This window comes from Octopus sinensis, linkage group LG7 (genome assembly GCF_006345805.1).
Source record: "Octopus sinensis linkage group LG7, ASM634580v1, whole genome shotgun sequence".
NCBI classification, from domain to species: Eukaryota; Metazoa; Mollusca; class Cephalopoda; order Octopoda; family Octopodidae; genus Octopus; species Octopus sinensis.
This window is the reverse complement of record NC_043003.1, coordinates 69,548,210-69,573,151: the sequence shown is the minus strand read 5'-3', so window position 1 is coordinate 69,573,151 and position 24,942 is coordinate 69,548,210. Positions and strand designations below refer to the sequence as shown.

Below are 24,942 nucleotides of genomic sequence, written 5' to 3'. Positions count from 1 at the left end.
TTTAACCCTTTCATTTTCATTTCCCTATACTACCCCCATCTAAATTATGTTCCCACTTGTCATTTCCCCCACCAAAAGCTACACTTTCTTTCACCTCTTGTTCATAAATGTAGATCCCAGTTTTCTTCAACAAGTATTTTTAAAAAACATTCTACCTCATAGCAGTGGGAGGTGTAAGTAACAGCCGTTACTGACAAGTCGTGTCGTAGGGAGGGTGATCAAGTGACCGCTCCAACTTTACTACCTTCCTTCTTTCTCCCTCCCTCACTCACTTGTCCTATATCTATGTTACTATCTATTTCTTACTATCAGTCTGTCACTCACCGTCTCACTCCTACATCTCCCTCTAAGTGACATATCTGTCACTAACACTCTCTCAGTCAATCAATCTCTATCTAATCCTTCTTTCACTCACTCACTTACCCGCTTCCTCTCTAATCCCTCTCTTGTACTCACTCTCTAATCAATCCCTTCTCTTTTACTTCCTCCCTCCCTCGTTCACTCTTTCAGTAACTTAAAAACAAATCCGATCATGGCTACTGTTTCTGAATTAATAGAACCTTTACCACAGAACTGGACTTACGGAGTGACCGCCGACGGACGAATATTTTATATTGAGTGAGTCTTTTAGCTTTCTCTTTCAGACAACTTTTTCATTCAAATACTTCAACTCGATGCACTTTCTTCCCTCGACATGTTACGCCATTTGATAGTTTTTTTGTAGTTTTTCTCGTGTTTCTCTCTCTGTCTGTCTATCTCTCTCTCTTTCCAACTCTTGTCCCAACTAACGTATGTCGGAGCCAGTGTGGGAGCGTCTACGTGTTCGTTTCACTTGTTAGAAGTAGAAGATAAATCACACACTACTTAAACATGGTCCTGCTTTCTCTACTAATAGGAAAAAAGGAGGATCATGGCTGACCTTTGGTTAAACACTAACTACCAGAGGTTGACCTGCTAGAAACAGCAGCCAAATTGACTCAACCCACACACAAAGCCGAAGGAAACAGTCAGATATAGAAAATGTAGCAAATGTTGAGATTTGTCACATTTTGAACTTACTTCAAGACTGTCGAGTCACGCTTAACCTGGGGCAAAACAGAAAAGCTAAAAAAAAAGCTGATAGGTTTTTTTTGCATACCGATGTTCGTAACTACAATCAACTTTTACGTACATGTGTGAACACAGGTACTTGTATCGCAGAGTGGTCCCTGTATGTATGTGTGTCAACAAAAATAGTCAACAAAAATTAAATAACTTAGTGTTAGTAGCTATCTATCAAATGTGTTCTTGTGTGTTATTGATTGTTTGTATGTCTATATATATATATATATATATATATTTACACGCACGCACGCACACGTATAATTATGTATATACTTGAATATGTGTGTTTGTATATATATATATATATATATATATATATATATATATATATATATACATACAGATGTGTGTATAAACACACAAACACACACACATAAAATCACTTAAAAGTGAAAACTGGATCTACCTAATGTTTATATGCTTCCATCGCTGGCTTCATATTCTTGACTTTTGCGAAATAATCTGCCAACATTATGAAGTGATTCTGAGCCCCTAGAAACAGCTGTCGGACTTCCCCTTTGTTTTCTGTGTCTTTGTACAGGTCTGCTCTGTTAATATATAAATATTTGGCGATGTTTCGCATGTCGTAGCACAAGTTTTCCGTCGAGACAACCGAAACTTTGCCTATTTGGCGATACCGAAACTTTGCCAAATCAAATATTTATATATTTATGCCCGAACATTCATCGTATGAATATTTTTAGTCTTTGTTTACATGTATATATGTATATATATTTTATATATCTAGACCACGCGATTTTTTTTGTTTATTTGCATCATTATATCTCTCTATATGCGCGTATTTATATATAGATGTGTGTATATATACATACGTGTTTATAATACTTTTACAAGAAGAGTGATGATAATGGTTTAAAAGTTTCGGCCTTGCCATCATCGTATGGATATTATGTATACACATGTGAAAACGCTAAACCAAACATTTTTTTTACTTTCTCCATTCTGATCCCACCTCTCCATTGTTTTCTTTCTTCATTCCTTTCTGTAGAAGAGCGTAGGCACAAAATGCCAAAACCGCTCCCATTTTTCCTGAGTGTCAAAGTACCTTGTGTGTTGTTACTCACCTGTCTCTGTCTTGTTTTTTTTTTTTTAAATCTTGGTGTAATTTTCATACATACACACAAGCACACTTGTATACATATATATATATAAATAAACATACACACTTGTATATACACATGCACACATATATATTACTCTTTTACTTGTTTCGTTCATTTGACTGTGGCCACACACATACACATGCATATATATATACAGGCACACATGTACAGATATACATGCACATACATGCATGCACACATGTACATGCACACATGTATGTATATACATGCACACATGTATATATATATATATACATGCAGACATGTATATATATATATACATGCACTCATGTATATACACATGCACACATGTACATGCATATTTACACATGCACACACGTATGTATTATATATACATATAAGACTTTGCAAATTCTTTATACACTCTCCGTGTTTGAAGAAAGGATTTTTTGAGCGTCAAACTAATACATTTATATGAATAATCCTAAAAAATACAGTACAACATGAATCTTTCGGAGAGATGTTTTCGTAATGGTATTAAGCATTTCCACTGTTAACAGTTTTTCAAACACACGTACTATGAGGTAATTCGCATAACGGAAGTTGTTTATAGTAGGGCTGTTGACTGTGTCCGGTTTATCCATATAATCCATATGAAGTGTTCTTCTTTGCTGAGAACTTTTGTTTGTTATTACCCCATAACACGCATTTCTGAAAAGCTGTAAAGCGAAAGCACTTAACCCATTAAGAAAACTTTTTTCCAAACGGTTAGTATCATTCTTTTTTTCAAATTTCTTCATATAATTTTTAGTTTAAGAAAATATTTCTTATATATAGTTCAAAATCGAAAATAAGACAGACAAGTTAGGTAACAAACAAAATGTATTAGTTTGACGCTCAGAAAAAATCCTTGACATTTTGAGCCTACGCTCTTCTACAGAAAGGAATGAAGAGAGAAAAAATGGAGAACGAGAGAAAATATGTTTGAATTTGTGTACCTGTACGTATGTCTATAGACATCTATTTGTTGAGTTTTATACAGTTGCAAAATAAGTCCTCTTCTTTGTCTAAGAATGTAAGGTTGTTTTCGCTTGAGAAAAAGGTCAACTCAAGACACAGGAGGACGGACAACTTGCCCTGGTTGGTACTACAATGTCCCTCGAAGGACGTCTTTGAAGTACCGGTCTCACTATCTGTTCTTTCTGGTAGGCAAGCAGGGCGAAAGTAAAGAATACGTACACCCGGTGTTTAGGGTTAGGGTTAGGGTTTTTGTTACGCCGAAAACGAGTGGTGTACGTATTCTTTACCTCCGCCGGCAAGCAGTGCACAGCGATATTCTTCTTGTGTATCTCTGACCTTCTGCATTACTAGTCCTTTTTTTTTCTTCATTGCATTGGCATGTTCCATTTCTTGGTACTATGGTTGCAAGGTTCTGGATCTCGTTGGCAGACCAACTCGTCGATATTCTGGTGTTTCCAGCACGGTTCAGCTTTCTTTGGTTTCCATTTCCTCCCAGCATAATGGCCTTGTCGGCATGTCTTGTTCATTCTCAGATAACAGTGTACTAACTTACCTTAGTGACCTTGAATTCTTGCACCACCTATGGATTTGTGAAGTGGAGCTTATGGAACCTGTTGTGCAGGTTAACTGAGCTAAAGTTGGAGGAGCACCAAACCAGCTTCTCACGAATTTACAGTATTTGATGGTATATAAGACGCACCCCACCTAATCAAAAGAGGTCTCAAAGAAATCACCTCCTATCTTAGTATGCGAAGTTGCCTACCCGCATCATCTAATTTTGTCCGTGATGTTCACTTTTTCCTGAATACACACTGCTGAAATTGTGATGCGTCTAATATGCCATCAAACACAGTATGTGCAATTTCTCCATTGCTTCTGCTTGAGTCATGGGGGAAGTTATCAGACCTGAATGGCCATTACAGTTAGGGTACAATGCTCTGATCTAATATGCGTTACAGTACTATAAAAAAAAACCAGGAGCGGTAGTCATGTTATCTTAAATCTTACAGAGGTTTTGTTGGGTCATGGTGTCTTCAACAATACCTCAGTCCTTATGAGTGGTGTTACCATTTTCCTGAAGCCACTGGATTCTTTCCTGTATCATTGAAATTTTGAACCTCTGAATGGTGAAAATGCTGTTTCCCAGTTCTCGTCTTAGGATGCTCAGGTTCCGACAGTTCTCTGGGTTTGACTTTCATACATGACCACGCAACCACCTTCTTGTCAATACTGTCATCTCGTTCATGGAGGCCCTGCAGGCTAGACGTCTTGTATTGTCATCGTGGTCTTCTCACTCCATTCCCCTATCTTTAGTGTTGGTTGACGGTAGCCACGAATATGAACATATATTGTGTATCCTGCCAATGACACCCTTATCGACTCTGCCATTTAGTGGAGAAAATTTTAGCGAAACCGTGTATGGACATCAGAAACATGACTACCGCTCCTGGTTTATTTTATAGTACTGTAATGCATATTAGATCAGAGCATACTTAGGTAAGGTCTTGGCAAGCAAGATTTAATCATGCAATGACAGTGTTACTCTTCTGGTGGGGGTCTGTTCTTTTGGAACAAATCCTTCCTCAGCAAGTGTCCAGAGCCAGGGTTCCCGTTTCTTTCAGAATGTCTGTAAAGTTTCACTAGACAATTCTGTAGCAGTGGGTAGATCTTGTAGATGTTGTAAGTAGTGTCAAATAATCTTGGAAGATTCGTTTGAAAGTGAAATTCGTAAAGAGTGTGTGTCTAACTTGAGCGTTGGAAGTTGGAAAGGGTGATCTCCCAGTGGAATGCCTCTTCTGCAATCGCCATGCGCTGCTGTCACTCTGCTCCCCACCTCTTCTTCCTTAAAACACCTACGTTTTGTCTTTCTGAGGTCAGCTGTTAACCTGAAGGGATACTAACAATGGTTTTCCTCTACTTACGCCTCTTTCTCTCTACCTCTTCCGGATCGTCTCTCACCTGTTTTTGTTTATGAGTGTATGTCGGTTCATTCACCCACATGCACTGAATATGAGTACATTTACTTAAATAATCGGACATAACCTTAAATGCTTCCACTTGATAGCTCCCGTGTATTGTAAGCTTATACATTCAATAACACTTTCACACATTCCACACATACACATATAATCGAGGTGTGTAAAACCTTTCTTGTATAAACATTGAAGTGTTCTATTTATGTAAAGAAAAGAAATCGGATGTTTTGACATTCATTCCATTCCCTAGTGGCGCAACTTGGAGTGTTTTTAACTGTTTCAAAAGGAAAGGAAATAAAATTCTGGCTTTAGTTCTTCTTATCCAAATGATTTGTGTTCACAATATCCAAACCTATCTATAATGAACTTTTGGAATAGCTTTTAATATCTATTTGGGAAGGAAAAGGCCAAAGAACTGAGGGGCAAAAATAATTTTTTAAAAATAAAAATTTCGGACCCCGCCTCTTTTTTTCAGAATAGTCATTTCCGCTGTATGAATGAAAATATATAAAAGACTTAACCATTTCCTTCTCTGTGATATAGCAATAGCTATTCTTCAAGCCTGCCCAATGTATTGTACAATGGCGTACACGGGATAACAAAGACTATATGGTCGCAACACCTAGAAATTGCAGCCGTGCCAACAACCTGTTTATTTCTTTTAAGGCGGTAATTAATAAATGAAAGATGCCAAAAAAACCAAATGGTTATAGTTGGATCGCTTTTGGTTATAGTTTTGCCGTTTCAGGATTGTTCTGGGTCGAAACAACAAGCAATATATCTTTATAGCTGTCGCAAGTTTGTTGTCTCAGTTAAGGGATGTGTTTCGCAAAACATAAAACCTGATATATGAAAATATATAACGCCCTACTATCCTTTCTTTTCCTTTTAAAGGGACATATCGGACAATTTGATCCTACATAATGTCCGAGACAAAAAAAAAAAAAAAGTTAGACCTGATGGTCACAGCTGGAGTATCCTTTATTTGTATGCTTGTTAATAATAGCTGGTATGTGGAGCTTAGTTGAGTTAAACGTTATATCATGGTACCTGGGACATGCTTTCTGGTTTCGATTTCCGGTCGTTGTAATCATTTTATTTGTTTATATCTTATGTATTTGAGAAGGACATGAACGTCACATAATCTCAGTATAAATCTCAAATTTCGTGTCCTGCTCTTCCCACAACTATTTACACACATTTTGTTATAGTAAGAGATATACAGGGTGTCTATAAATTATCTTTACAATTTGGAATGTGGAAGTCTCAAAGTTGTAAAGACAATTTATGGGCATCCTGCACATTGCCCCCCCTCCTTAAGAATGTTGAACGAAGACTATAAAACATTATATCGACTCCATACTCATACATACAAACAACTATTTTTCACATTCACCGAGATTTTTTAACACAGACACTTCCAATAATTATTTATCAAGCTATCTTCTACCATGTTTCTCGACTTGCTAGAAATAGCAGTCTTAACGCCTTTGACGCACACCTCACTGACTTGGAAATAACGATAAGAAAAAGATAGGACACTGAATAATGTAGTCGTAGATATGCTGTGCCAATAAAAGATGGAATGGTCACGACTGGAACATTTATAGGCTAGAGCTGACCGATGAGAGATAATTGGGCTAACAGCACATATTGTTTAATAATAATAATAATAATAATTCAGTGACAAATTCCGACATTTTCACTAAAATACAAAGTTTTAGCTGGATATAAAAAGTATTGTAATGCTTAAGAAAAAAAAATTAAAATGTATCGTTATCAGAAAATGTTGATCGATCTTGTTTAATTAACTTTTGTTTATTGGATATTTTTGATTAAAGTGTTTGTACCTCTGTATTGTTGTTTATTGTGTGTGTCTCGGTAAGGGTTGTGTATGTCATGTTTCCAATTTTTCTCTTGTTTAGTGATTTGCACGAGACTACCTCGTGGGTCCATCCTGTAACCAACAAATCTGCCAAGTCTGGGTTGTTGTACGATCCAGGTGAGTTCGATTTCCTTGCATTAATTAATCTTTATATATATATATATCCTTATAAAAAGCAATGTTTGTACGCTGACCGCTGAAAATACTAAATGAAATTGATAGTAAATATTTCAGGTTTTTTTGGTGTCATTTGAATTAATTTGACCATTCTGCAGATAACTGTGCACTTATTTTCCGAAAATGGAATGGGCGGGGGAGGGGCGAGTTGGTGGTATATTGGCTCCTATTTCCAGTATATATATATTTCATGTATGCATTCCGACTCTTTACGGTTCCTGAGTTCAAATTCTTCTGAGATCGACTTTGCTTTACATTTTCGTTTTCGGGTGTCAATAAGTTAAGTATATTTATAATCGAACTGAGCTTGGGCCAAAAATTGGAAAGAATATTTCATATGTATGTATGAGACAGGCGAGGCTTGCTACAATACCTTTACTGTTTTTTTTTTTTTTCCTTGATTCTACAAGTCCCTGATATTGTATCGCTGTTTTACTTATAAATTATTTTTACTTTTCACGATCGTCTCCTTATCTAACTTTTTTTTTCATCCCGATAACCTAGCCTTCACAAGACTGCATCGGGGTGTGGGGTGGGGCACTATTGTTTTCTTATCTGGTCCTGAAACGAGGAATGTTTACCAACCTATGGAAACTTTTCCCCTCATTTCCTCAACAATGTGTTCTAGTTCCCTAATATTAAATTACAGTCACAAGTACTGCAATCCCCTCACTTCCGTTGAACTGATAAAATGCCTTCTCTGTTGCTTCTTAAAACTCAGCATAATGTAAATATACCCCGCCCATTTTTTTCTTTTCTTATCAATGAGAGATATTTGTTCTGTATGTATGCTTAAACTTTGCCTTGGTCCCTATAATAAAAGACCTTGCCCTCATGGTGACCTTTTCTTTAGGTACACACTAACCTGTATGCATATTGCTGCCTGTGTAAATCTCACTCGGTAGTTCAATCTAGATTTGTTTAAAATATTGGTTATAGTTTTGGCCTGCCCTCATTAAGTAGACCTCTAACTACACGTGTTCTAGCCATGACCATCCCATCTTTAGTTCACAGTACATATAAGGACCGCATTATCCAATTTTCACCATTAGTTGTGACTGGAGGAAGATTTGGCTGTTCTTTCTAGCAGGTTGATTAACCGCAAGGTGGGTAGCTTGTTGGCTGTTTTAAACAATGCTTTTCAACGTAGGTAGTAAATAAAAAGGTCGGTTTATTTAATCCTTATGTTTTCAATGACAAGGGAAAAACCCGAAACCAAAACAAAAATGTATTTAATGTGGTGACCAAGAAAACAGGGTTTAGCTAACATTCTTTGGTAAAATCAACAAGGGAGACAACCTTGAAACGTTTCTGCATTCCTAGCTATCATCAGCAGAATTATTGTTTCACCCTTGTTTACTGGTCCTGTAGTATCTGTCTGAATATACTGTAATGTCTGAAACAAAAATTGAATGGTATTAGGAAGTGAGATTAATTGATTATTTAATTAGAAAGGAGTACCTATTCATGTCACAAAAACTAAGGCTTGATTATTTCCATAATATCCCGAGAATATAAATGAGCAGTTTGATGTTTGGTGGGTTATTAAATTATAATTTAACTTGGCTTATCTCTAATTAAATAGATCTATTATGATTGAAGACTGTCATGCTGTAATTATTGTTAAACATAAAATTTATATTGCTACATTATTAACATATTTTTCCCTTTGTTGTAGTTTAGCTCCAGGTAAAACCTGATCTCACAAAACTCTGATCAATAACATTACAGTTTTGACTGGTTCATCCTTTTCTACGACACTTGTGCATTCAGGCTTATATTATCCTGTTTTTCAAGATGTTAGGGTATAATATATAGTATCTGTAGCAGATGATGTGATCAAATAGAGACACTTCTGTTAGCTTGAATAATTAATGCATTTCACCAAAAGGGATATAAAAAATTAACAACAAATTTAATGACCAGCAGGCATGGCTGTGTGGTAAGAAGTTTGCTTCTCAACCGCATGCTTCTGGGTTCAGTCTCACTGTGTGGCACATTGGGTATGTCTCTTTACTATAGTCCCAGGCTGACTAAAGCCTTGTGGGTGGATTTGGTTGACAAAAACTGAATGAAGCCCATTGTATACATGCATTTCTATATCTATGTGTGTATCTTTGTATCAAGGGTTGGATGGATTCAGGGCCCAACAGGTCGAAAGACTGCATCCTGCTCCAGTGTCTGTTTTGGTATGGTTTCTATGGCCTGATGCCCTTCTGAATGCCAACCACTTGGCAGCATGTATTGGGTGCTTTTTTTCACACCACCAGCACTAATGAGGTTGCCATGCGTCTTGCAAGACTACAGAACCAGAAGTGGGGTGGTGGAATGGTCATCATTATGCCATGAGAAGTTGAAGTATGTCAACTGTTTGACAACTGCTTTTGATGTGTTTATGTCCTGTAACTTATGGTTTGGCAAGAAAGACTGATAGAATAAGTGCAGTGCTTGAAAGAAAGAAAAAAAAAAGCACTGGGGTTGATTCATTCAGCTGAAAAAAATTCTTTGAGGTGGTGCTCCAGCATGGCTGCAGTTTAATGACTGAAACATATAAGCAATAAAAGATATTTAATCATTCTCAGTTACTTTCTTAGTTCATGGTCGACTTTACCTTTCATCCTTCCAGAGTTGATTACAATAAAGTACCAGTCTGTACTGAAGTCCATTGATTATAATGATTTTTTAGAGGCTTTTGCTAAACCCCAGTTTTCATGAAGTTAAGCAAGTGAATGAGAAGACTGCCTTCTAAATAGGATGCCAGTTGAGCAGTGATAATATTCCCAGATGATCTGGTAGATATTCCCAACATTTAATCCTTTAGCTTCTAGATTATTCTGTCAAATGTAATGCTTATTTATTCACGTTGTTTTGAATTAATCATGCATTATCTCATAGCTTTGAAGGCGTCGAACTGGCAAGAATCATTAGCAGTGTTTTGCCCATCGCTACGTTCTGAGGTCAACTTTGCCTTTCATCCTTTCGGGGTCGATAAATTAAGTAGCAGTTGTGTACTGGGGTTGATCTAATCAACTGGCCTCCCTCCCCCAAATTTCAGGCCTTGTGCCTATAATAGAAAGGATTATATTCTAACTTTGAGCTTTTGATGTTGTGATTGTTTATTTTTAGAATGACATTGTAAGGTAGGTGTGAGAAGCCAGATATGACCAGTTTGGCCTTAAATCGATTAAAATATTTGGGCTGGATTTGGTCAGCTTAAATGCTAAAGAGTTAAAAGAACTTGGAAATGTAGGATGGTGAAGGTATATGGCCTGGTGGGTAGGGTACTGCACTGGCAATCATGAGATCATGGTTTTGATTCCTAGACCATGTAATGAGTTGTGTTCTTGAGTAAAACCCTTTGTTTCATGTTGCTCCAGTCCACTCAACTGTAAATGAGTGACCCTGCAATGGGCTGGCGTCCTGTCCAGGGTGAATGTTGCAATCTTGGTCTATTATACAACATAATATCTGGGTGACTGGTCCTATGAGAGCTAGGGTTCATCACGGAAATATTCAGAGTTTGATGATGATGATGAAATGTATAATAAATTGTTGTGAAACCCCTACAACAGATTGAACTCATGACCAGTGACCTTTGAATGTTGGGCCTCACAGAGGCAATGACGAAAGACTGAGACCTCTGGAAAACAGACATTAAACGATGATGATGATATCCACTCGACCTATTTATCTTTACTAGTGGTACACATTTTTACACAATATAATTGTATTAGTTTTTTTTTTATGTGTGTATATATATAGAGAGATTATACACTCATTCTTATGAAATTTCAAAGTCATAGATAAACCAAAGTGTTGATTTTTCGTATTGTTATATATTTTGCAATAAACTGAAAAGCAATGTTGATTTCAACCAAGTTTTATATTACATATCCGGGTGGTTTTGGAGAAAAAAAATTTTTACCTTCAATGTTATGGTTGAAAACATACTGAAAACAACAGTAGATTTGTTGGTCCTACAAAGTCATAAAAAATATTACTCCTGCCGCTGCAAAAAAACAGCAATTGATTAAGTGTGAAGTATAGCATGAAATACTTATTCTTTATTACAAGCATAATGATATTCATCATCACCATCATCATTTAACATCCATTTTCCATGCTGGCATGGGTTGGACAATTTGACAGGAGCTGGCAAGCCAGAGAGCTGCACTTAGTTCCATTCAGTTTTGGCACCAGTACATTTTAATATGGCACCAGTGATTTTAATATGGCACCAGTGATTTTTACATGGCACCAGCATGAGTATTATAAAAAGTCAAAAGCCCCTTCTCATCCTGCTCTTCTCATTCTGCCCTACTCACCTATGCCTTTGCATACTTCAACCTCTCTTCTCATGGCATAATGCTGACCACTCCACCACCCCAGTTCTGATTCTGTAGTCTTGCAAGCTGCATGGCAGCCTCATTAGTGCTGGTGGTATGAAAAAAAGCACCTAGTACACGCTGTCAAGTGATTGGCATTCAGAAGTGCATCAGGCCATAGAAATCATACTAAAGCAGACACTGGAGCAGGATGCAGTCCTTGGACCTGTTTGGCCCTGAAACCATCCAACTCTTACTAGCATGGAACATGGTTGTTAAATGATGATGATAGAAACAGTTGCATTTTGGTGAAGAATGTTATATTTAAGTAATATTTTGGATTAATCTCATCTCTTAAGTCTCAGGTTCTGCAGTTTATCTCTACACCTTCGTCATTTTATCTCTTCGTTACATTTGATAGTGAAGACCATGCAATTCTTTTGAAGGTCATCTCTAATCTGAGTATCAGATGTGTTTTGAAAGGTTCACATATTTAGAAACCTGCACTCGAGTGGTTACCATATATGAAGGTGCAGGCATGGTTGTGTGTTTAAGAAGTTTGCTTCCCAACCACATGGTTTTGGTTTCAGTCCCACAATACTACGCTTTGGGGAAATGTTTTTTTTTATTTGTATAGCCCCTGGCTGATCAAATTCTTGTGAATGGATTTAGTCAATGGAAACTAAAAGTAGCGTGCGTGTATGTGTGTCTCCTTGTAAATGAGTGTCACTATTATACAAGCAATTTCACACATTTCCAATATTCTGCATAAACATGGCTGGCTGTGGAGAAATATCACCTTACTTGGAAACAGTTGAGGCATCTGGCTATAGAAAATCTGCCTCAATAAACTCTGTCTGACCCATGCAAGCATAGAAAAGTGGATATTAAAATGCTGAAAGGGAAATTGAAGACTGCTTTTATATGAAATGCAATTTTAATTTTTTGCAAGGACTTGCTTAATAGGTATGTAATTTTGTCTCCTCGAAAGGTTCATGTTTATATCAACCATCATAAAGCCCTTGTGTCAAAACCCATGTGTCACTGCAAGAGCAGGATTTTTTTTTAAATGCTTCAAAATAAGTCTTTCTGTTTTAAATATCAAAGCATCTTTGAAGAATTTGTATTTTTATTTGGAAGAATGTTGATACTATCAAGACATTCATTTCTTAATAACTCCAAAATTCAGATGTCTAAGTCATCAAAAATCTTTATATTAAACTCATGATATTTACTTATTTAAATGAGTTGTCATTCTCTATTGAATTATTTATACAATTCCTAAAGAATTATGAGAAAAAGTTTTTAAATTGTCAACCATTATGTTTTAAATTAGCTTCTAACATTCTTCATGGCTGTATCCATTATCATCACTTGATTCTATTTCTCCATGATTGCATGAATCAGCTGGAATTTTCTAGCTGGTAAAGTTATTCCTCCATGGCCAGACATTGCTTCTTTGACACTGATGCTTGTTTGCAACCATTATATGTCATTAAGATAGGAGTATGTATGTGTACACACACACACACACACACACACACACACAATGGGCTTCTTACAGCATCCATCTACCAAATCCTGTCAAAGGATTTGATTGGTCTTAGGCTATAGTAGAGGACTTTTGCCCAAAGTACCAAGCAGTAGGACTGAATCTGGAACCACAAGTTCGTGGGAAGCACGCCTCTTAACTACATAACTACATCTATGCAATGTTGTTAAATCTATTGTTTAAAGAAATTGTCCAAAAAGATTTCAGGAACAAAGAAAATGAAAACCTATAAAAGAAGATATGTATACAAGTTAATTTTTATGCTGAGCACCCTGCAACAGACTCCTGTGCTGGTGGCATGTAAAAAGCACCATCCAAACGTGGCCGATGCCAGTGCTGACTGACTGGCTTCTGTGCAGGTGGCATGTAAAAAGGACCCACTACACTCTTGGAGTGGTTGGCATTGAGAAGGGCATCCAGCTGTAGAAACTACCAGATCAGATTGGTGCCTGTTGCAGCCTTCTGACTTGTCAGTCTCCAGTCAGACTGTCCAATGCATGCCTATATGGAAAAACGGACGTTAAATGATGATGATGATAGGAAGAAACGAAGGAAGATTCAGCATTTTAAACCATGGTCCTCTGGCAGGCTACATAGGAGACAAAAGAGGCTTGTCATTTTGGGTTCAGTCCAACTGCATGATCCCTTGGGCATGTCTTCTACCAAAGCCTTAGGTCAACCAATGCTTTGTGAATAATCGAACTAATCAACTATCCCCCTGCCCCTAAATTTCAGACCTTGTACCTGTTGTAGGAAGAATTATTTTGGACTTAAAACCAAAATCTTTCCCCACCTCTGTCTTTAACCATTGCATAGATTTATAACCCCAGTGTTTGCACACCACTGCAGCTGTTACCTATATCCCGCCTCCATATGCATGCACACACGTCTATCATAACTCATACACTGTTCACTTTCCTGACTTTTGTATATAATTCTATGTACTGTACTTACACCTTTGATGAGTTGTAGTGCACCTGAGCACTACACACAGTAATTTCATTATTATTATTATTATTATTGTTGTTGTTAGGGTGGCGAGCTGGCAGAATTGTTAGTATGCCATGCAAAATGCTTTGTGGTATTTCGTCCGTCTTCACATTCTAAGTTCAAATTGTGTCCCGAGGTCAACTTTGCCTTTCATCCTTTCAGAGGTCAATAAATTAAGTAACAGTTGCACACTTGTGGGGTCAATCTAATCGACTGGCTCTCCCCTCCCCCAAAAATTCAGGCCCTGTGCCTATAATAGAATAGTTAGCATGCCTTGCAAAATGCTTTGTGGTATTTCGTCTGTCTTCGTGTTCTGAGTTCTGTCAAACTGAATCTCCCCAAGAACTACGTTAAGGGTACACATGTCTGTGGAGTGCTCAGCCACTTGCATGTTAATCTCACGAGCAGGCTGTTCTGTTGATCGGATCAACTGGAACCCTTGTCATTGTAACCGACAGAGTGCCACGATAAGTATCAGATAAGTTTCATTTAACGTTGATTTTGTCTCAATAGAAAGGTCTCTGGTTAATTGCTTCATAAAAATATTATTTAATTGGTTCATAAATACTCTTAATTTTTGTAAGAAGTTCCTTTTAGTCTTTTGTTAAAAAATTTTGTTTGTTTTACACACAGTTTTCAATATATGACTTGATAATGTTGTTTGCAAAGCAAATGCATTTTTCTGTGATGACTTCTATGAAAAAAAAGTGGGGAATAAGACAAATATAAAAAAAAGGAAACGAAGAAAAAAAAAAAAGCAACATCGGTTAATATTGATTCATAGCTTGTATTTCCATATTGCTTGGACATAGGAAGCAGATGTTTTACATCAACAGGACAAATGTTTGCAAGAAATACATAGAATAAAAAAATAAAAAAGAAAATCAATGATACTTTGATGATTTGGAATTCTTTTGACAGTGTCTGTCATGAAATGGCTATGAAAAAGCATGTTTTCATCGAGGTCAATAATTTGAAATATAAAGTGTATTTTATGACATCTGTTGACTACCCCATATACTGTGGGAATTCAGCAACATATTAAACAGACTTTCTTTTCCATTACGTAACAATTTATATATATATATATATATAGTGTGTGTGTTTGTTTGTTTCTCATCTGAAGTGAGACCTACTTTACAAGGTTTGATTTTGTCTTAACCTAAGTTTTAGTTGATCTCTTTTGTTTTATGTATCATCTGCTACCATTTTGCACAACTTCTGTCCTCGTTATTCAAGTAGTGTAGCCAGCTAATCAAGCAAATAATCCAACTTAATAGGAAAGTGTGTTATTTACTTAGTTGGCAAGGTTAGGTCAATATTATAAATATTTACTGTATTTGATGTTGTATAAGATGTATTTTATTTCTAAAACTGTCTGAAAAAAATTCACTCCCGGTTCTGTTTGCATGTTGGGCCTTCATTAAATTAATTGTATCCCTGACGCTCATTACTATAGGCTAATTTTAATCGAGACCAGTGATTTTCAACCATTTTTTCCCTAGGGATCCCTTTGATTCCTATTTTGCTCTACTGCACCCTCACAGCCATTTAAAAATAATCCTATGTTTTTATTAAATATTACTAGGAATTGAGTCATTTCAGTCATTCGACTACGGCCATGCTGGAGCACTGTCTTTAGTTGAACAAATTGATATCAGGACTTATTTTTTGTAAGTCTAGCACTTATTCTATCAGTCTCTTTTGCTGAACCGCTAAGTTATGGGGATATAAACAGACTAACATTGGTTATCAAGCGATGGTGAGAGAGGACACACATACATACACGCACATACATACATATACACACATACACACGTGCACATGCATGCATATGCACACATGTACACACACGTATGCACTCACACACATGCGCGCACGATGAGCTTCTTTCAGTTTCCATCTGCCAACCCCACTCACAAGGCATTGGTCAGCCTGAGGTTATAGTAGAAGACACTTGCCCAAGGTGCCACACAGTGGAACTGAACTGGGAACAATTTGTTTGGTAAGCAAGCTTCTTACCACACAGCCACACTGCACTTATGCATAGCCATGCTGCGCCTGTATTATATAAAAATTTTTTCATATTTTCTGTATTGTAGAAACATAACCAATTCATTGCAGATAGATTCTTATATGAATCCCTAAGGGTCATGTGGACCCTGGTTGAGAACCACTGATCTAGATGGTCCCCCCTAACTCCATAAGCTTTTCTACTCTAGGCACAAGGTCTCAAATTTTGGGAGGGGACCAGTCGATAAAATCAACCCCAGTACATAACTGGTATTTAATTTATCAACCCAGAAGGGATGAAAGGCAAAGTTGACTTCAGCAGAATTTGAACTCAGAACATAAAGACAAGACGAAATACTGCTAAGCATTTCGCCCGGCGTGCTAATGTTTCTGCCAGCTCTTGCCTTAACTCCATAATAATAATAATATTAAACTTTAATGTGGTCAATGCCAGCCCCTTTGCCCCGACTGGCTTCTGTGCCAGTGACACGTAAAAAGCACCATCCCATTGTGGTCGATGCCAGTCCCTGTGGTCCCTGTGCTTGTGGCACATAAAAAGCATCCACTACATTCTTGGAGTGGTTGGCGTTAGGAATGGCATCCAGCTGTAGAAACATTGCCATATCAGACTGGTGCCTGGTGCAACCTCCTGGCTTTCCAGACCCCCAGTCAAACCATCCAACCCATGGCAGCATGGAAAACGGACGTTAAACAATGATGGTGATGATGATGATAATATTTTCTGCTATTGTTATGGTACTTTTGTAATACTTTATGTATTGTGAGATTCTTTAAATATGATATTCTTTAATACACTTTGAAAATTTTCCTGAATATGTGCAACTGGAATTGGGTTGCTTCTAATGTGTCTGTGCATTTATGCCATCAAGTAAGGCAGTTGAAGAATAATATGGGAATAAGAACAAAACAAGTAGTTACAGAACTAAAATACTTGAAGTTTCCTAAAGAATTTTGACTGCTTTGATTTCTCTAAAGTTAAAACGGCTTCAACCATCACTTCATCATCATCATTATCATCATTGCTTTAACTTCATCCTTTCCATCTCTGCATAGGTCAGACAGTTTATTGAAGCAGATTTCCTACAACCAGATACGCTTTGTGTTGTCAACACCCATCTAGTTCTAAGTAACTTTATATTTCCCCAGAGCCAGACAAATTTTGCAGTATATTGGAAATGGATGACAATGACTCATTTATAACTTTCACATGATGTGAGGACAAAGAAGCACAAACATATACACACATATGTATATACGAGGGTGAGTCAAAAAGTAATGCCATTTTGTTTAGGACAGGTATAATTACCAACACAGGAACATGTATCATACATCAAAATGAAGCTGATCCTCTGTGGATCACATCCCTACTTTTCAACATAGTCATCGTTTCTCTCAATAGCAATATTCTACATTTGAATGAGAGCATGTATCCCTACCCAGTAAACTTCTGTTGACTTTTTTGAGCCACTCCTTCAATACAGTTTTCACTTCCTTGTCATTGGAATGTTTGTCTCTCAAATCCTCTTTCATGGGGCCGAAGAGATGATAGTCGGAAGGCGCTAAATTATTCCAGTGACGAGGAAGTGTAAACTGTAGTGAAGAAGTGGCTCAAAGAACAGTCAACAGAATTTTATGGGGCGGGGATACATGCTTTCATTCGAAGGTGGAACATTGCTATTGAGAGAAACAGTGACTATGCTGAGAAGTAGGTATGTGATCCACAGAGGACCAGCTTCATTTTGATGCATGATACATGTTCCTATGTTGGTAATTATACCTGTCCTATACAAAACGGCATTACTTTTTGACTCACCCTCACATATATATATATGTGTGTGTGTATATATATGTATACAATGGACTCCCCCCCCCCGGCACCTGTGCAGGTGGCACGTAAAAAGCACCCACTACACTCGCGGAGTGGTTGGCGTTAGGAAGGGCATCCAGCCGTAGAAACTCTGCCAGATCAGACTGGAGCCTGGAGCAGCCCCTGGCTTCCCAGACCCCGGTTGAACCGTCCAACCTGTGCTAGCGTGGAAAACGGACGTTAAACGATGATGATGATGATTCTCTTACAAGGCATTCGTCTACTCCAGACTGCAATAAAAGTGCAATAAAAATGCTGTTGTACATTTGGATTAAAACCCAGATCTACAACTTGGTTGTGAAGCATATATCTTATCAGTCTAGTTTTATCTGTATTTTTCATTTATTCCTTGAGGTGTCTTGTATATTTAAAAATTTCTTTGTTTACTTATTTCAGTATTTTTATGTGTTAATTTCAGTTTGTAAGCTATAAAAGACATATTGAAAATAGTCTATTTCTGCAATCTGTTTGGAGATATGAAATCATAAAGCTTTATATTTTATTTATTTTGTGTCTTGCTTATAAATTCCATTTGGAGGTTTTTATTCCTTCTCATAAAGAATTAGTTGTTAATAGTCAACTTATCATCTGTATCTATCTATCTACCCTCGTTATAGTTTAAACAGGTGCTTTGTGTAGCTTCTCCTGATTTGATTTTATCTATCCTTCCTCTCTCACAACTCCTTTTGTTTTAGTTTTAAAGATATGATCTTACCTTCAACTTGAATATCATTTACTACTGGCCTAATTTCTGGCTGAATTGTCAGCACACTAGACAGGATGCCCTGCGGCATTTCTTCTCGCACTTATGTCCCGAGTTCAAATCCCACTCAGGTGAATGTTGCCTTTCATTTCTTCAGGGGCAATAAAATAAAGTACCAGTGAAGTACTGGGATTTAATGTAATCAACTTCCCCACTCGCTTCAAAATTGCTAGCTTTGAATCTTGCAATGGACTGGCATCTTATTTAAGGAGAATCTTAATCACCATCAAGTAATGGCTGTTTTTCATGCTGACATGGGTTGGATGGTTTGAGAAGAGCTGGCTAGCTGAGCTGCACCAGGCTCCAATTGTCTGTTTTGGCATGGTTTCTACAGCTGGATACCCTTCCTAATGCTAACCATTGTACAGTGTATTGGGTGATTGTTATGAGGCACCAGCATGAGTGCTTTATATGTGACATCTGCATGATGTGGGTGCTTTATGTGATACCTGCACAGGTACTTAATATGTGACACCAGCATGGGTGCTTTGTCTGTGGCTCCAGTACGGGTGCTTTGTCTGTGGCTCCAGTATGGGTGCTTTGTCTGTGGCCCCAGTACGGGCAATTTGTCTGTGGCTCCAGTATGGGCGCTTTGTCTGTGGTTCCAGTACGGGCGATTTGTCTGTGGCTCCAGTACGGGCGATTTGTCTGTGGCTCCAGTAGAGGGCGCTTTGTGTGTGGCTCCAGTATGGGCACTTTGTCTGTTGCTCCAGAACGGCTGCTTTGTCTGTGGCTCCAGTACAGGTGCTTTGTTTGTGGCACAGGCGTCTTGTTTGTGGCACGGGCGCCTTGTTTGTGGCCCGTGCTTGTTCGTGCTTGTTCGTGGCATGGGTGCTTTGTCTGTGGCACCACCACAGTGTGAAAGGAAAAATCCAAACATGTGGGAGTGGATGGATGGGTGGATGGAAATTTCTTTGATTCAGACCCTTCAACGCAATGCCTCAGCATGACAGCAGTTCAGTGACAAAAACAAGGGAAAGAGAGGAGTAGAAACGAAATTGCTGGCCAGATATGTTAAAGTGAGGAGTTAATAAATATATTTAGCTCCTGGTCAACAAGAATGCTTTACAACCTTTTCACTTGACCACAATTAAATTAACTTATGTCATATATAATCATTTGGATTGAATTATAAGCACAATTTCCTTTTTCTAAGACTGTAATTGTAGGACTGTTTACATGTCTTTGGTAACAAAAATATTTTTATCTTTTATTTGTCTTGGTCATTAGATTGTGGCCATGCTGGTGCATCGCCTTGAATTTTTAGTCAATTGAAACATTAGTATTTGCTTTCTTTTTAAGCTTTGTATTTATTCTATCAATCATTTTTGTTAAACTGTTATGGTAAAGGGATTTAAACAAACCAACACCAGTTGTCAAGCAGTGGCGGGGAACAAACACAGACACATATACATAGATATATCTTCCATCTTTTATCTTATGGCCATGCTAGGGCACCACCTCGAAGAATTTTTATGTTGAATGAATCAACCCCAGTATTTATTTTTTATCAACCACTTTTGTTGAACTGTTAAGTTACAGGTACATGAACATGCCAACATGATTGTCAAGTGCTGATGGGAGACAAAGACTGACACATCTTTCACCCTCTCTGTATACGCACACACACACACACATGCACATACATGCATGCACACATACACATATGATAGGCTTTCAGTTTCACTCACAAGATTTTGGTTGGCCTGAAGCTATAGGTGAAGACACTCACCCAAGGTGCCATGCAGTGGGACTGAATCTGGAACCATGTGGTTGGGAAACAAACTTCTTACCACACAGCCATGCTGGCACCTATAAAGATCCATTTTTATTAAACTCAGTACAACCTGACATTTTCATTCCTTTACTCTGAATAGATTTTTACAAGCTGTCACAATCAGCTGTTGCACAGGCGCATGGCTATGTGGCTAAGAAGCCTGCTTTGTAATCAAGTAGTTTCAGGTTCAGTCCCACTGTGCAGAACCTTGAGGTATCTTCTACTGTAACTATGGTCTGACCAATGACCAATGCCTTGTGAGTGAATTTGATTGATGGAAACTGTGTATCTTTGTGTGTATATGTGTGTCTACTACATGATGATCATAGTTGGTTTGTTTATGTCTCTGTAACTTAGCAGTTTAGCTAATTAGACTGACAGAATACGTACCAGACTTAAAAAAAAAAAGAAATGCACTGGGATTGATTTGTTTGACTAAACGCTTCAAGATGGTGCTCCAGCATGGCTGCAGGCCAATGCAAAGAAGAAATAGAATAAAAGTAAAAGCACCAATGCAATTAGCATCTTGTTTCACAGAAACATTGAAAAATAATAAAATCATGTCTCAAGATAGACTTATTATATATTAATTGGTGTTACTTTAGCATGCAGTCTACTGCTGTATTGATAGTCTTATGCTGTTAAATGGTCTGATCTGGTTGAAGATTAGGGTCAGACTGCCTGCTAAAATGTAAATGACCATGTAGACTGCACGCTAAAGTAGCATCTATTAATTTATGTTGAATCCACTTGAGACAGGAAATAACTTTAAAGTTTGTAGTGGATTATATTCTAAAACTTTGGTTTTAATTTCTTTTTTATAATTCTTTATGAATACCATTTGTTTTTGCAGATCTCCCTAGTGGCTGGGAATTGAGTATTACCCCAGAAGGTGTTTTTTATTATGTGGAGTAAGTATTCATGTTTAATCAGTTTTTAGTTTCTCAGATCACTGGCTTTTCTCCTTGGCTTTTTACAAGTTTTTTTTTCCTTAATATATTTAATCGGTAATGTAATTATATTTTGAAATTAAACAAGTTTTTTTTTTGTTTTAAAGTACAACATTTGAGTGAATCTCTTATGATAATTTGTTTATAAAAGTGTTTGCTTCATTGGAACAGGATCAAAGATTGCGAGTCGTATGTATAAAGTTGTGGAAAGAAACATTTATAAAATATATTGAGCAGCTATTTAACCATTATAAGTTGGCAGCTTTCTTGTACAATTAAATAGCATTAAAACAGCCTGGTTTAGCATCGTTTTTATATACTTAATGCCACCTCTTTTAATCAGTGTATTTCCTTTTTGCAAATTATAGTCATTATGAGTATTTCTAGTAGTTGAAGTCTGGGAAGGAAATAGCACTTAAATATTAATATATTGATGTAGATGTCTTCTCTTCAAGATGAAGTGAAAATATGTAGTTAAGTGGCTATAGTTATCTAAAACTCTTTCACTCCTACAAAATAAATTAGATTTATTAATTTGTATTAAAAACAGTGGATAAAAAAACAAATATTTCATCCTTAAAGAGGTTACTTTCTTTATTATAGATGTTGTTTTATAACTGGAATTAAATTGTATATTGTCTGTCAATGAAAGTGTCTTCTGAAAATTTTCCTGCTAGCTTTATCATAGAATATTTTTCTATAGCTTACATAAGGAATATATTAGGCGTGGACAACCGATTTTGGTCAGTAGCTGCAGGAAATCTGTCTCATCATAAGGTGGGCCACACTACCCTCCCCAAAAAACAATATAGGGCAATTTTTCATTGAAGGTATGTTGGCCATTTTCACTATGGAAGACCATATGAAAAAACCTCTGCCTTAGAAATAGGAAAACACTGGTGGAAGTGTGATTAACATATGCTGTTGCTTTGATACGTTACGTATTATTAAAGACAGGTTGAAGAAATTGCAGCAGATATTGAAGGTACACTGTCAGGAAAAATAAGAGAATGTGATTCCTTTCCACTGGCTATTGATAACAGCAGATATATCTGATTTGGACCAACCAGCAATTTTCATATGTGGTATTGATAAATCATTGAATATTATCTAAGAATTACTTGCTCTTCAGACAATGAAAGACATTTCAAGATATAACATTTATGAAGAATTGAAGAAAGCAACAACAAAGTTGAATTTCCCATTTGAAAGTCTTGTCATTGTAGCAACAGATGGAGGACCCCTGTAATGATTGGGCCTAAAATATGTTTTCTGTCCATATTAAGATCAATTAATTTCTTTGAATTTAGTAAACAGTGACATGCAAGAATTCATTGCATATTTCAAGAAAATTTATTCTCACTGTAAAATTTGAAAATGTTATGCTTGTTGTTGTTTCTACCATAAATATTATGAAGTCTTGAGTACATAACTCTCACTAGATTAGAGAGTTTTTTGAAGAATATCAATGGTGACCTGGTTTACTACTATGCTAAATGGAAGGAAGATTCTTGAATGGTTTTATAGCTTCAGAGAATGCCCTTTAGAATATATCTTTTATGCTTGTAACAAATTTGTGACAGTTGCAATAACTGTTTGGCATCATTGTATTTGCAAAAATGTTTTTAGTTCATTTATTAAATTTTCCCAAATATATGTACAAAACAAAATCTGTTCAAATATTCTTCATTTAATTAAAACTTGTAAATTTATCCTTAATTCAAATATTTAATTTGTTATATGAAACTGGGATATATCTTGACTTCTTATAACTTCCAAACCATCACATTAAAAAAAAAAAACAAAAAAAAACTAGGATTACATAGTGGAGGCACATGGCCTAATGGTTAGAGCAGTGGACTCACTGTCGAGGGTTTGTGGGTTCAAACCTCAGACTGGGCAATGTGTGTGTTTATCAGTGAAACACCTAAGCTCCACATGGCTCTGGCAGAAGGCATTGGCAAACTTCTGTTGACTCTTTTGCCACAACTTTCTCTCACTCTTTCCTCCTGCATCTAGCAGCTCACCTGAGACAGACTGGCATCCCGTCCAGGTGGGGAACCTATACACCGATGAAACTTGGAAACCAGCCCTTATGAGCCAGGCATGGCTTGAGAAGGAACAACAACAACGTGATTACATAAGTTTTTATACATAAAATTTGTAACTAAAAACTGTTTTTAAAAATCTAAACAATATGTATTTAAAAATGTTTTCTTGTCTCATAAAATACTCCTTGAAATAACCATTCTTTTTTTTTTTTTTTTACTCCTTTACAAAATAAGGTGATGGGTAGAATGTGAAGCACTCTGGTATTCAATGTTTCATTGCTATGATTTAGTCATGGACTAGACATGTGCTACTATTGTTCTCAAAATACTATATAAAAAGAGATAGCTATATAAGAGATAGTCTTACATTAATTACTGGTATCCTACAGGGAGTGCTTTTTAACCCTCCTTTTTTCTTGATGTCTGCATCAGGATGACATCAAGTCACATATTCTAATCAGCAGCAGGAAGAATCAAGCAAATCAAAGGAGATAATGCAGTGATTGATTTTACTTCAGCTTGCCGTAGACACATAGGCTAGGGCAACCAGTAGTCATTGGACACAAGAGTAGACATAATAGATTTTGGGTGTATAATTTGAACACATGTAGCACCAGTAACTTGTTTTCACATGTTTCCCAGTTTCATGATGCCATACCACTGTCATAACAAGGATGCATGGAATACAGCTTTCTGAGAGGAATGATTACTTTATTCATTCTATATAGATATGAAATTAGGTGTTCCATTCAGAAGCCCAAAAGTGGCCACATGTGACCTGCATTTTGACCATGACTGCTATCTATCTTTTATACTCATGGAATATTTCTTTAATAATGTCTGTAACAAATTTATGACAGTTTGAATAACTGTGTTTGGCATTGCAATTATGCTTACAAAAATATGTGCTCAGTTTATTTTTATGTGTACTCATGGGAGCTCATGCCTGGCTCTAGCTTTACTGAACCTGGGAGGGATAGTTTTGTTGGAGAAGAATTAATTTTTCTATTAGATCTCCTAAATGAGAAGCATTCACGAAATATGAACTGAATTTATTGCCCATCTTGACAGTTAAGCAGAGTTATGGTCTTTGATCAAGATACATCACAATGACTGTGTGTAGCAGGTTTTGAACTAAATCTCAGGACAGGAGTGAAGCATTTAAATTCACAAACTGAAAGCCTCTTGAATAAATTTCTCCTCAAAATGTTGAAACTTAATTTATTATTTAAGTTCCTTTCAGTTTGTGAAATTTTCTCCTCTTTGAAGTAAGATGAGATGAATATAAAATGCTTTGTAATAGGCATTAACCCTTAAATGGTAAATCTCATCAATTGATGTTTCATTAGAGAACTGAACATCATAAACTGATATTTCAAAAATTTT

At 36.8% G+C, this 24,942-nt stretch overlaps 1 protein-coding gene across 3 annotated transcripts in view; it reads left to right on the top strand.

Moving 5' to 3' along the window:
* The first annotated feature begins 350 nt into the window (after positions 1–350).
* LOC115213919 overlaps positions 351–24,942 on the top strand; it is a 186,512-nt gene continuing 161,920 nt past the window's right edge. Inside the window, exons 1-3 of one of the 3 annotated variants that reach the window (XM_029782905.2) lie at positions 351–618; positions 7,111–7,187; positions 21,409–21,466. In XM_029782905.2, coding sequence (XP_029638765.1) covers positions 533–618; positions 7,111–7,187; positions 21,409–21,466 — 221 coding nt within the window. In that variant the 5' untranslated portion in view covers positions 351–532. The remainder of the gene's footprint in view (positions 619–7,110; positions 7,188–21,408; positions 21,467–24,942) is intronic. The other 2 variants (XM_029782907.2, XM_029782906.2) reach the window with 2 other exon arrangements.